Source organism: Pezoporus occidentalis, unplaced genomic scaffold, assembly GCF_034315485.1.
Source record: "Pezoporus occidentalis ecotype Australia unplaced genomic scaffold, CSIRO_AGI_Poc_V1 ctg8, whole genome shotgun sequence".
NCBI lineage: Eukaryota > Metazoa > Chordata > Aves > Psittaciformes > Psittacidae > Pezoporus > Pezoporus occidentalis.
In genome coordinates, this window is record NW_026916158.1 from 13233365 (window position 1) to 13245801 (window position 12437).

Consider the following 12437-nt stretch of genomic DNA (forward strand, 5'->3'; position numbering starts at 1 on the left):
GCTAACATTAGCTTTCCTAAATGCCTGTTAAAAATAGTTTTATTCCCCGCTGTTTTAAGCTTTTTAATTAAATGCAGATGCTTAAACCGCCAGTATTCACAAGATTCAGTTATTCAGACATTGTATCATCTATCTTAAATCCTGAATTATGTTCTACATTTCTAATTGAAAACTACATTAGCTCTATAGCAAATACGATTTGTTGCCACATATCATATTTACCTGAGAACTAATAGGAATGGCAGGAATAGTACTCTGCTCTTCACATGCAAAAAGACTTCTCTTTAAGTCAGTGTCAAAGTTGTCATTGACTTTACTGACAACATTATTTGGTCACAAATACCAGGGTCTTTACTGCTTAAAATAATCTCCTTTAGTTCTTATCCACACAGGCCCAGGAGCTGCAGAGTTGTATTGGTGTGCCTACGCTTGAAGCTGAATACTGTTTTGTTTTCATAAGCAGCAGCTGTTTTCAGAGCAAAGTAAAGATTTCAAAGAGACACCGCCTGACATCAACACATTTCAACACCCAATTGTAACCAAAAAGCAGTTTAGCACCATACCGCCAGAAGCAGGAAAAGAGAATGGTACCAGATTATCCCAACTTTATACCTTACTTTGGGATACCTACAGGCTGTGCACTTGCTTTTTAAATCAGTAGTTATCAGGCCTCTTTTCTAAGTCTTTGTTCCAACATGTGCATATTCTGCATCTTTTTACAACAAAGGTAAAAACAATTAAGTTGTGAAGTCGCTTCACTTCAGTAAAAAACGGGAGTCCCAAGGGCCGCAGAGGCCCCCATTTACAGGCTGCGGCTGAGGCTCAGGTATGGAGGCTGGCACCTTTTCTGGCCAACCCTGCCCAAGCCTCTGTAGGGGCTACCTAGACTCAGGTTACTGGGCAGAAGCAGCACCTCGGGACAACGAAGAAAGGGGGACCCGCGACCCACCCACCCAGCTCCGGCGGATCACTGCCCTCACCCCCACCTACAGGCCCTCACCCCGACCCCTCCGCTCCCAACACCTCTTCCTGCCTCCCCTCGCCGTTACACGTCACTTCCTGGGGGCGGGCCGGAGCGCCGCCGGCCGCGGGGTGTCCGCGGCAGCCCTGTGATGGCGGCGGCGGTGGGGTGCTCGCAGTCGCGGCGCCTGGGGGCACCGGGGGGGCTGTGCTGCTCCTAATCGGCGTCGGGCCCCTGCGCCATGGGGAGGAGCCGCGGTTGGCGGCTGGCCTGAGGCGGCGGTGGCGACAGCGGAGGGCGCGGCATTGCCAAGGGAGCCCCGCCGCGGGGGCCGCGACCTGTGCCTCTGGGGATGTTGCGGTGGGTCCGCCAGCAGCTGGTAGGTGCTTCCCGCCGCCGCGAGGTGGGGAGGGCCCGGCGCCGGGACACGGCTGGGTGCTCATTCTCCTCGGTCCGGCCCTCCAGGGTGGCCACGTTCTGACGTCTCTGCCCGGGCCGCTGCCGCCGATGGGATCCCTGGAGAAAGCGGGGTTACGGGCGGGTGGGCGGATTGAGGGGCCACAGGGTCGGAGTGTGCGAGGGAGGAGAGGGCTTCTCTCGCCGGGAGCGGGGAGGTGCAGAGGCTGGAGAGGCCTGCAGTTTTCATCTGGGTCATGGGATCATGGAGTGGGTTCGGTTCGAAAGGACATTAAAGACTATGTGTTTCCAGCCCCTTTGCTACGGGCAGGAGCATCTCCCACTAGATCAGATTGCTCCAAGCCCCGTCCAACCTGGCTTTGAGCACTGCCGGGGATGGAGCGGCCACAGCTTCTCTGGGGAACATGCTCCAGTGTTTTTTTAAGTTTCCTTTTTATTGGAATGTTCGGGGTGTTTTGGGTTTGTCTTTGTGCTGGTGTTTCGGGTTTTGGTTCGTTGTTTTTTGTTGTTTGGTTTTTTGTTTTGTTTTTTTTTTTTTCCCCTTGAAACCATGTTGATACAGAGAAAAGGGCATTCCCTTACCTCTGGCCTCCGTTGGGAAGGGCTCCCCAACTTTTTTTTTCACGGAGGAATGACGGTGCCTCTTTCTGTGGACGGACACTTAGATTTGCTGGCCTCTCTTCCTCCTTCACGTTGCGAAATCTCTTAAGGCTTTCTCACCCGCTACGCGTCCGTCTCATGTATTTCCCTGTACCTGAGAGCTTTACAGATGTAGTCTCTATGTGTGTGTTAGGGCTTTGAAAGTGACGAGAAATTGAATAAAAACATCTGTGAAATGCTTGTCGCGGAGGAAACCAGTTGAAAAAGGCTGCAGTTAGGAGTGTCTGTCGCCTGTTAAAAAGGCGCTGCTTGTAGTTCTTGTGTTACGACGTGCAAGGGAAGTAAGCCGTCCGTGACTGCAGTGTCTGTGCCACTGTAGCACAGAACTATAGTAAGTTTGGCTGTTGTGATTTGAAGTGGTGGCACACTTCCTGCCCCTTCAGAATTATTTATCTTGCCTTTTCTGAAATGGAAAAATTCCTTCTAAGTGATGTATTTGCAAACTTACTTTTCCCATTCATTGGAGTTACCTTGCATCACAGATGTTGTCCAGGTTGGTACAAGAGCTTCCATTAGTTAAAGATTTTTATATTTTAATGGTTTAAGCTTCTGTCTTACTAATGATTTGTTTTATTTGTTACATCACTTTCTACAAAAAAGTATAAGCTTTTCTTCTCCTACCTCCTTTCCTATGGCCTGTAGATTTTCCCAGATGTGTGTCTGAAGTACAGAGCTTGCGTTGATAGTCTCAATGCCAGCTTGACAGTCCTCACTAGTTTGGTTTGACACCAAGAATTACTGATCTGGGAATTAATTGCTCTGTTCAAGCTCTGGCTGCACTCTTCTGTTGTTTGTCATGCATATCTTTTTGAGAATAAAGCATGTTTGCTGTAGTGTAGCTATCATTTTTATCCCTTGAAGGTGGCTTGAGGTTTGTGTGTGTGGTTTTTAAAGCAGCATTAAGTTGTCTTCTGCAGAATCTAGATTAGGACTATATTAGTGGTAGGAATTCACGTATCAAACACGATTGCTTCTCTCCCTATAAGTACACTGACCAGTTTTTCAGAAATCTGTTTGCCATTAATAGAAAATAAAAGCTTACTGTAACAAGATGTGCAATAAACCTAGCACTAAGTGGGTTTTGTTCTTTTAAAGGAAACTGTTTGATGGCAAAATAACTGTTGAAAACTTGCACTAATTTTGATAGGCAAGGATTATTGTAGTAGAAGAATGGAATAATAAATAGTCAAGATGCTTGAACAGACATTTAAATATGGAATTAAGGAAAAAATACTGCAATTCTACATATTTTGTGCTTTCTATAAACCTCACTGATGTTAATGGATTAGTAGTTTCACAGCTCATAAAGATGAAAAATGGCTTAAGACAGGTATCACACTGCATGTGTCTTCTAGGGACACTCAGACAACTCATCCTTTGTGTAACAGTTTTTTAAACGTAGATCCCACCATAAGTTTGCTTCTTCATATGTCCATGATGTTAAGTTTCTGAAAGAATGTCAAAGGGCCAAAAACCTGGGAAAAGATGCTGAGAAAAATTTAGGGAGAGTGGGGTGGCAGCAATATGTGAATCAAAGGGTGGCAAAATCTGAGTCTGATTTATTTCTGATAGAAGACAATAATGTGGGGTTGGATGCCTTTAGAGTGTGTGTTTGTACTTGAGCTTGATGTTGCAACAGGCTTTGAAAACAGTGTGCTTATCCATACAGGAGGGTTGGAATTAGGCAAATATGTAGGACTGATTTAAGTGGGATGTTTTTGTACTACTAGTACAAAAGAAAAATGTTGATGTGCAGAAATGTTGGAAACTAGTTCTTGGGGAAAGGGGGGACAGACTGGTACTTTGCTTAAGGTGCTTTTAGGTAATTATTAAGTACTCTCTGTATGAAACCCACAGATGTTTTGCAATTTCTTGTTTGTCTAAGAGGACAGTGTTTTATATACCAATTAATGCAGTCATATGGTCTTGAGAGCTTGCATTCTCAAGAGTTGTTAAAGGGGCAGGGAAAATGAATTGGGTGGTCTTAGAAGTAAGTAATGAGAGGACCTGGTAGGGAAATCAAATTATTTCAGTTCAGTTCTTTTTAAGAACAGGAGACATGCTGAAAATGTAGTACTTTGTCTTTATCATGGTCTTACAGGCCCAGAATGGTTTTCTAACTGAGGTATTATTTGTCTTTTCCGTGATATAACAGAAATTGGTGATAGTGCTAAGTCTTCAATGCGTACGTGGGACTTAAAAATTGTCACTTTGGTTTGGTATCTTGGCCTTCAGTCTGCTTTGTTTGCTCAGAAACAATTAGCACCACCCTACACAAACAGTTTATCAGTTTTCTTTCGTCTAATGCTGCCCCATGCAAAGTAAGCTGCATAGCAAGTCATTAACAGTGTGCAACTATGATGTTAATATATCATTAGTTAATAGTTGGAAATACTGAAGTTTTAGTTATATCATCATCGTGATATAGTTTTATGTTTTGTATCTTATTATATGAGATATAAATGAGATATATGATAAAGTTTTATAGTTTTATCTCACTATCATGAGATAGTTTTATCAAGTTTTAGTTGTAACTCCTTTTGTCTCTCCTTTTTTTTTAATGAGTCATTGTTTTTAGTAAAATGCCCTGATGTATTTCAGAGAGAAGCTTTAAGCAGGAAAGATGCCTGCTTTCCAGTTCCAGCTCTGTTACCTTGAGATCTCAGGGATCAGTAGGCATGTGGATTTGCTGAGGGTTGCATAGCACCACAGGCACAGCCAGCTCTGCTTGAAAAAAGCAACCAGGTAAATAACTGTTGATAGGAGGCATAATTAATATTCAGGAATAGTATGGTACATTTTATTTGCATTTGCAGATATGATGGGTTAGACTACATAGCTCTGTGTACAGCAGAGTGCTGTTGCGGCCCTCCTGGTCAAGTGTGTGCAGTGCCAACACAAAACAAGAGTACAGAGTGGTGTTTGTAATGCTCAGTGACTTTCTGTACCACTTTTAGTTTAATAGATTTATGACACTGTTTGGACTGTGCTAATGTCTTGATGGTGTACATGGAGTGTTAGGAGTTGTTGCAGTGGTACTAAAAGAAAGTACTGACAACTTCAGTTGTTTGGCAAGGAGGTCTCCCAAAATTGTGATTGAACACCTTTGTATGTATGAACTTAGCTGCATAATTTTGAACTATTAGTCCTGTCAAGTGAAGAAGGGTCTCTGGATTTCCATTCTAGTTGCTATTATGTAGAGTTTGAGCACTTTGATCTGTTACCTAACAGTTCAGTGATGTACAATGATGTACAAAACCTAAGAGCTGTCTAGTCTCTCTTTTTTTTTTTTTTTTAAATGATAGCATAATCCTGCTTCTCTTGAGCTATATTTGGCAGAGTATCTTCTTCCTAAAATTTAAGAATCCAAGTGCTCTTGTGCGCTGACAGCAACTTTTACTCTGTGCAGAGCAAGGTGTTCAGGTGCTTGCAGCTTTGCTGTTTAACTGGGAGTCAGATTAATTCCTGAGACCCAGTTAGAATTAAACTTGGCTAGGGATGTTAAGGATAACAGGAAGGGATTCTATAGGTACATAGCGAATAAAAAACAGACTAGAGACAATGTAGGCCCCCTCCAGAAGCTATCGGGAGAACTGGCTACACAGGATTTGGAGAAGGCTGAGGTTCTGAATGACTTCACTGGCAAAGGCTCTGACCGCACCACCCAAGTCTTGGAAGGTAGATGCAGGGACTGTGAGAATGAAGACCTTGGGCCCACTGTAGGAGAGGATCTGGTTCGAGACCATCTTAAAAACTTGAACATACACAAGTCCATAGGACCTGAATGAAATCCACCTGCGGGTCCTGAAGGAGCTGGCGAATGAAGTTGCTAAGCCACTGTCCATCATATTTGAAAAATCATGGCAGTCAGGTGAAGTTCCCGACAACTGGAAAAAGGGAAATATAACCCCCATTTTCAAGAAGGAAAAAATGGATGTCCCGGGGAATTACAGAGCAGTCAGTCTCACCTCTGTGCCTGGCAAAATCTTGCAGCAGATTCTCCTGGAAGGCATGCTCAGGCACATGAAAAACAACAAGGTGGTTGGTGACAGCCAGCATGGCTTCACTGAGGAGAAATCCTGCCTGACCAATTTGATGACCTTCTGTGATGGGGCTACAGAAATGATGAACAGGGTAGAGCAGTTGATGTCATCTACCTAGACTTGTGCAAAGCGTTCGACGCTGTCCCACACGACATCCTTGTCCAGCTGGAGACCAGTAATGAGTGGTGTCCCTCAGGGATTGATGTTGGGACCAGTCTTGTTTAACATCTTTGTCGCTGACATGGACAGTGGGATTGAGTGTGCCCTAAGCAAGTTTGCCGATGACATCAAGCTGTGTGGTTTGGTTGATACGCTGGAGGGAAGGAATGCCATCCAGAGGGACCTTGACACACTTGTGAGGTGGGCAGATGCCAACCTTATGAAGTTTAACCATGCCAAGTGCAAGGTCCTACACCTGGGTCAGAGCAATCCCAGGCACAGCCGCAGGTTGGGCAGAGAAGAGATTCAGAGCAGCTCTGTGGAGAAGGACTTGGGGGTGTTGGCTGACAAGAAACTTAACATGAGCTGGCAGTGTGCGCTCACAGCCCAAAAGGCCAACTGTGTCCTGGGCTGCATCAAAAGGACCATGACCAGAAGGCTGAAGGAGGTGATCCTGCCCCTCTGCTCTCATGAGACCTCACTTGGAGTATTGTGTGCAGTTCTGGTGTCCTCAACATAAGAAGGACATGGAACTGTTGGAACAAGTCCAGAGGAGGGCCACAAGGATGATCAGGGGACTGGAGCACCTCCCGTCTTAATAGACAGGCTGAGAAAGCTGGGGTTGTTCATCCTGGAGAAGAGAAGGCTGTGGGGACACCTCATAGCAGCCTTCCAGTATCTGAAGGGGGCCTATAAGGATGCTGGAGAGGGACTCTTCATTAGGGACTGTAGTGCTAGGACAAGGGGTAACAGGTTAAAAAGTAAACAGGGGAAGTTTAGATTGGGTATAAGGACGAAGTTCTTTACTGTAAGGGTGGTGAGGCACTGCAACAGGTTGCCCTAGTTACTAGCCTATTTTATATAATGGTTATAGGAAGGTTTAGACTGTGAGGAACATCAAGGGTTCATCTAGTCCAGAAGTTGTATGCAGCCTGCATTGAGAGGTGACCACAGGGAACGTTTTCAGCAGCTTTGCGTTGGTTGTCCCTGTCACACCCCATGCACCTCTAGCCCCAAAGGCAGTAATCACAGCATTGTTAGGGTTGGAAGGGACCTTTGAAGATCATCTCATTCTACCAATATTTGTAATAGTGTTCTTGTTAATTTTTCATTCTAATAGAAGTTTCTTCTGCTAATAAAGGAAATGTCCTCAAATAGATTAGCACTAGGGGACTGTATGTTTGGGATGTTTTTCCCTTTCCTTTCAGGTGTTGGTGTCTCTTAAGGTGTTCTGAGAGGGCAGATGTTGTTCTGTGATAGCTTGTAGTGATTGGTGTTCTGAACAAGGTGGACAGTGTTTGATCTCATCATTTGCATGGACATGTTTTATTTTCACTTAATCATTTCGTAGAGTTGAGCCAATGCAGTTACTACTTTCTCTCCAACACCCCTCCCAAAGTATTCTCTGTTTTCTTTGAATGCTGTAGGTACTTTGAACTAATCCAGACAGAGAATCCTAGTCTTGAAATCACATTGCTTTTCTGGAGTACAACTTCCCCTTCTTTCTTAGGTGTCATTGAAGTCTATTCCCCTTTTTGGCTAAAATTAGGTGAGTGTTTGTTACTGTATACTGGATAAATACATGCTTATTTGCTCAGAAAAGGTCCTCTAGTTCAGACTACCCAGCTAATACATTCTGTATTGTCCCAGAAGGATTAGTGAGATGTGTGTTAGAACAAATGAAGCTACTTTGGTTAGAGTAATTTGAGAACCTGGGGGTTAATGACTCCTCTCCTGTAACTTCATACAGGAGAAAGTGTGGCCCTATTTTTTTTTGTTAGAGATACTCTGTGATCTGCTGGACTGGTCCTTCTATTGTGTTTGGGTCTTCTAACCTTATTTTCTTTTTATATTCTGCGACTGCTGAAGGGTAATATATTTGTAGCACAGTGTGTTCCAAAGCATGCAGAACCTGGCCCTGTCTTCAGCCAGCTGTCTGTTCCAAATAGAGACATCCATTCTGTCCTGTCTAAATTTTAAAATCTTAACGTCTCATAAAAATTAAATTGTAAATTTATAAATTGCCTACCAAAACCTAATCAAATCAGTCATGACACTGTTTCTTTTAAAGACCATTTTAAAGATGGGAAGATCAGCTGTCTTGCTGTGGGACTCGGATGCTTGACCTGTATCTTGTCCTGTTCTTTTCTTCTTTTTTTTTTTTTTTTTCTGGCCATGATTTTTTGCAGCAGCAGATTTTTATTGTGCCGGATTTCCACTTGTCATGCAATAATATGACCATTTAATTGACTGTATGATATTCCTGCAATGACAGTGTCCTGCTCTCTTAATAGCTGCTATTTGTGTTTTATGTGACTGAGAAAAATACTACTTTCTTGACAAAGAGCAAAAGCTTTTAGTGTTCTGGTTGGTAGGTAGATGGTCAGGGTAGAAGCTTCTGTTTATTACTAAGAGGTTGCCTGTGAACTCTCATTAGGAGGTAAAAGTAATCTAGGGCAAGTACAAACGTGCTGAATTTAATAACATTCAACATGTGTTTTGGATATCATTGGAATTGTTTTTCTTGTTTGGATGGGCTGGTTAATTTCATTAAAACTTGTTTGCTTTCTTCTGGGGTGGAGAGATAGTAGTTACAAGAGAAAAAATTTTGTGTTTAAATTTCATTAAAAACGTTATGACTTTTGCCTTTCACTAGTGATGTCATCTGGTTTTCTTTTTTGTCTTCTTGTGTCCTCGGTAGTTATAACTGGTTTTGTAACTATTTCACCTGAAAAAGGTATCTACAGTGCACCTCTGGAAAAACTCCTTGAATTTCTAGCACAAAATCTGTTTGTAAGAGAGCAAATAAGAGCTGCAGCAAAATAGATCTGACAGAGTGCCTCTGTAAACACAAGGTTGTATTTTCCATCAAAACACAGGTGACATTTGCAGCTAGGCTTTTTTTTTTTAATATAAGCCTCTTTTCAGCTGCTGTTGAAAAAAATCACATAGCAACAGTACAGACTGTGGCAGAAAAGAGATACAGTAGGACTGACAGCTACACCATGATTTAAAAAACAAACCTCTGCAATTCCTTGACTTTCCACATGCTGTGATTTAAATGGAATTTTTTCTTGTTTACTTTGAGTAAAATAAGCATGGGAATGGAGAGGTTTCCTGTAAATGGGAAGGAGAGATAATGATGGAGACAAAGGCAAGCTGTTTTCATCTTGAAATATTTTGCCAGGGAAAGAAGTCTTATATGGTTTATACCTAAAAATATACGTTGTTACATTTTGTTACCTGTTTCCTCTCCCTTTTGCCCCTTTTTGGTCTGGTTTTATGGGTGGCTCTGCTAATTTTTTTGCAGATTGTTAGATTGCAACAAAATAGAAAGGAAGCTTAAGATTTAGCAAGCTTTGAGGATAAACTAGTTTGTAGACATGTCTCAAAACAGGACATTAAACTGATACTTAGTTCATAAATCATATTTGTAGTGGAATTAAACCATAAAGTGATATTTGAGTGGATTAGACTAAAAACTGCAATGTTATTTTTACAGAACATGCTTTATCAAAGCATATTAAAAGGAAGAGCTAGACAGTTCTTGCTATAACTAACTAAATTATCTTCCTGTGAAATTTGTTGAGCACCAAAAGTCAGGGCAACTGTCAGTATGCTTTTGGCACACATTTTGAAAAAGCCTTAAGATTTATTCTCTAGGGGTGCTCTGGGGAAGAATTTTTTGAGAAGTGTTGTTTGTTTATTGTTTTTTTTTTTCATACTGAAGGTAAATGTGAACTAGCATAAGTAGCTATAGCCTGCTGGAACCAATATAAATGTGGTGGGTTCCAATATTCTGATGGGATAATGGTCACGCAAGTAGCCCAAAACAGGAGTCCTTCATGCTTGCGGAAAATAGTTTTATAAATGACTCAAAGCAGCAGGTAAAGAGCATTTTGTTTTAAGGTAATAGCACACTGTATGCAAGCACATGAAGAAATGTATGATTCCTCTGAATTTGTCCTATCATGGACTTGACATGTATATGGTGAAATTGCTAGCTACAAAGTTGAAATTGCTTTCTAATTTTAAATGAAAGTTCATAACCTGTCACAGATTTGAATGCCGTATTTAATACTGAAAATCAAAGAAAAATATTTCTGCTATAAAATAACTTAAATGAATCCAGGGACTATGCAGAAAGGATACAGTTAGGGGTTGTATTTTTGACATAGTGTTTTTCAAGGTATGCGATATGTGTGTTGAATGTTTCATTTACTGTATTGGTTCTGTATTTCTTAGTGTAATTTTGTTTAGTAACTGCTATTTCTGTGTGATTGATTATTGCAGAATTGTAGCATATTCCATGCTCAAGTACCTCATATGTTTTGAGCAGCTTTCTTTAAAGTGGCTATTGATTTTTGAGATCTCAATTCTTATTTTATAAAATACAATTCTTTATAGTTACCTTCTCATGGGTGTCTGAAGTCACCCTTCAGCTTTGAAAATCTTGCGTATTCTCGGTTTGTATGTGTCTGAGAGGGAGATGATGTACATAAGGATAACTAATTGCTGGAGCCCACAGAGGATAATTGTTAGTTCTGAAATTAAAACTGTGTGGTTTGAACTTCAAAGGCATCTTCATTCTCCCTTCTTTAGAGCAGTGGGCTACTTTGGGAGTCATGGCAAAAGACCAAGTGTTTTAGACGCAGATACAGTCAAACTTCAAGTTCTCTTAGGCTGCTTGTACTTCATCATAATGCTTTTTTAAATCTGTTTTAGGAAAAAAATTAGAGAGCACTGAATGGCCTTGCAAAGTAGTTTGGGAGACACTAGCCCTTACTTTGAGGCTAGCTTCTCTAAAATCTGAATGTTAATTAAATTGTTTGCTTAATTGAGTTGAAGACACATTTATTGTAAAGTCTGTTTTATGTCAAAAAGCATCTGAGAAAAAGTATCACAGGATCTGTTCATTATTGTTAATTTTCAAAGTCTGTGTGTCTGAGTATGAATGGGAGCATCCTGAAATAAAGCAACAAACGAGGAAGGAATGTATTATGGGCATTTAGTTGATCAAATACATTGAATGCAAGAGGGTAAGAGTTCTAATAATCCTGTGGCAAAAGTGCAAAGCTTGGAATTCTGTTGAAGACAGCCACAAAAGAATAGGTTTGTTTTATCATATGAAGTCCAAAATGGATTATGCTTTGTAAATACTGTGATTTGGTTTGTAGAGGAGGATAAGAAAGATAGTTCCTTAATTAATGCAAAGGTGGACTATTTTAAAATTAAGCAATGTACCTAAATCTCTTAAAATTCTTAACTACTAAGAGAAACTGGATATGTCATAACCATTTTTGAGAGTGTTATGTTAGAAAGCCTAACTTGCCTGCTCAGCTTGCTTTTGCTTTCTGATTTTATTGATGTTACAAGACCAGTATGTTTGGGATCAGGCACCTGAGTAGAGAAACTGGCACAGGGAAGTATGGTAGCAGTGGATGAGGCCAATTTAGCTTGCTTGTTATTTATGCAGATAAATAGAGGATAGATGTTGTTTTGTTTGTTTGTTTTTTTTTAATAGGGATTTTCCCAAGTTATTTTTTGTTGGCATTTTAACAAAAGAAGGTAAAATCAGAACAACTTGAGCTGTATGTATCTAGGATTTTGTTCCAAGCACCAGTATGACTGTTCTAATTACAATACTAAGCATATTTTTACCTTTGTAAAAGGAAGGATTATTGCTTCATGATTTCTTAGGCCTTGTTTCCTTGAGTGCTTGTTTTCACAAAATAATGTAGTTTGGTCATGAGTCTTTTAGGAGGTTACAATATAATTTGTTGTCTGGTATTTAAAACTGCCTGTAGATACAGTAAGCTGGAAGAGGAAGTTGCATGAATAGCGTTTGGCTTTTTGTACTGTTTTATCTATTTAATGCAGTGATGTTTCAAAGAAGAGGAGCAAATTGCATGGCACTGTGTAAACCTCAGGATGCGTCAGCTGATTCGCTGCTTTAATTGTTAGAGCAGTGTTTAAAATTGCTGTGAGAGGCTGTTTCTTCCTTCATGCTAACCTTAGATATGACAAATTCAGTTTGACTACTGCCCAGTTACATGACTGAAAGAGTACAAACTTACACAGACTTCTGAAAATGGGTATGGAGTGTGACTAGATCATCTTATCTAACACAGGGAAAAGTATTCCATGCCTTTGGGGAAACTGCTACTTTCTTTAGCAGTGTTGTTTTTGAAAGGAGG

The 12437-nt window shown here is 41.1% G+C and overlaps 1 protein-coding gene across 8 annotated transcripts in view; it reads left to right on the plus strand.

Annotated features, from left to right (window-relative positions):
• The first annotated feature begins 1083 nt into the window (after window positions 1-1083).
• ATP11B (ATPase phospholipid transporting 11B (putative)) overlaps window positions 1084-12437 on the plus strand; it is a 64737-nt gene continuing 53383 nt past the window's right edge. For 7 of the 8 annotated variants that reach the window (XM_062603114.1, XM_062603113.1, XM_062603112.1 and 4 more), the window contains exon 1: window positions 1084-1340. In XM_062603114.1, the coding sequence (XP_062459098.1) occupies window positions 1314-1340 (27 nt within the window). In that variant the 5' untranslated portion in view covers window positions 1084-1313. The remainder of the gene's footprint in view (window positions 1341-12437) is intronic. The other variant, XM_062603111.1, reaches the window with a different exon arrangement.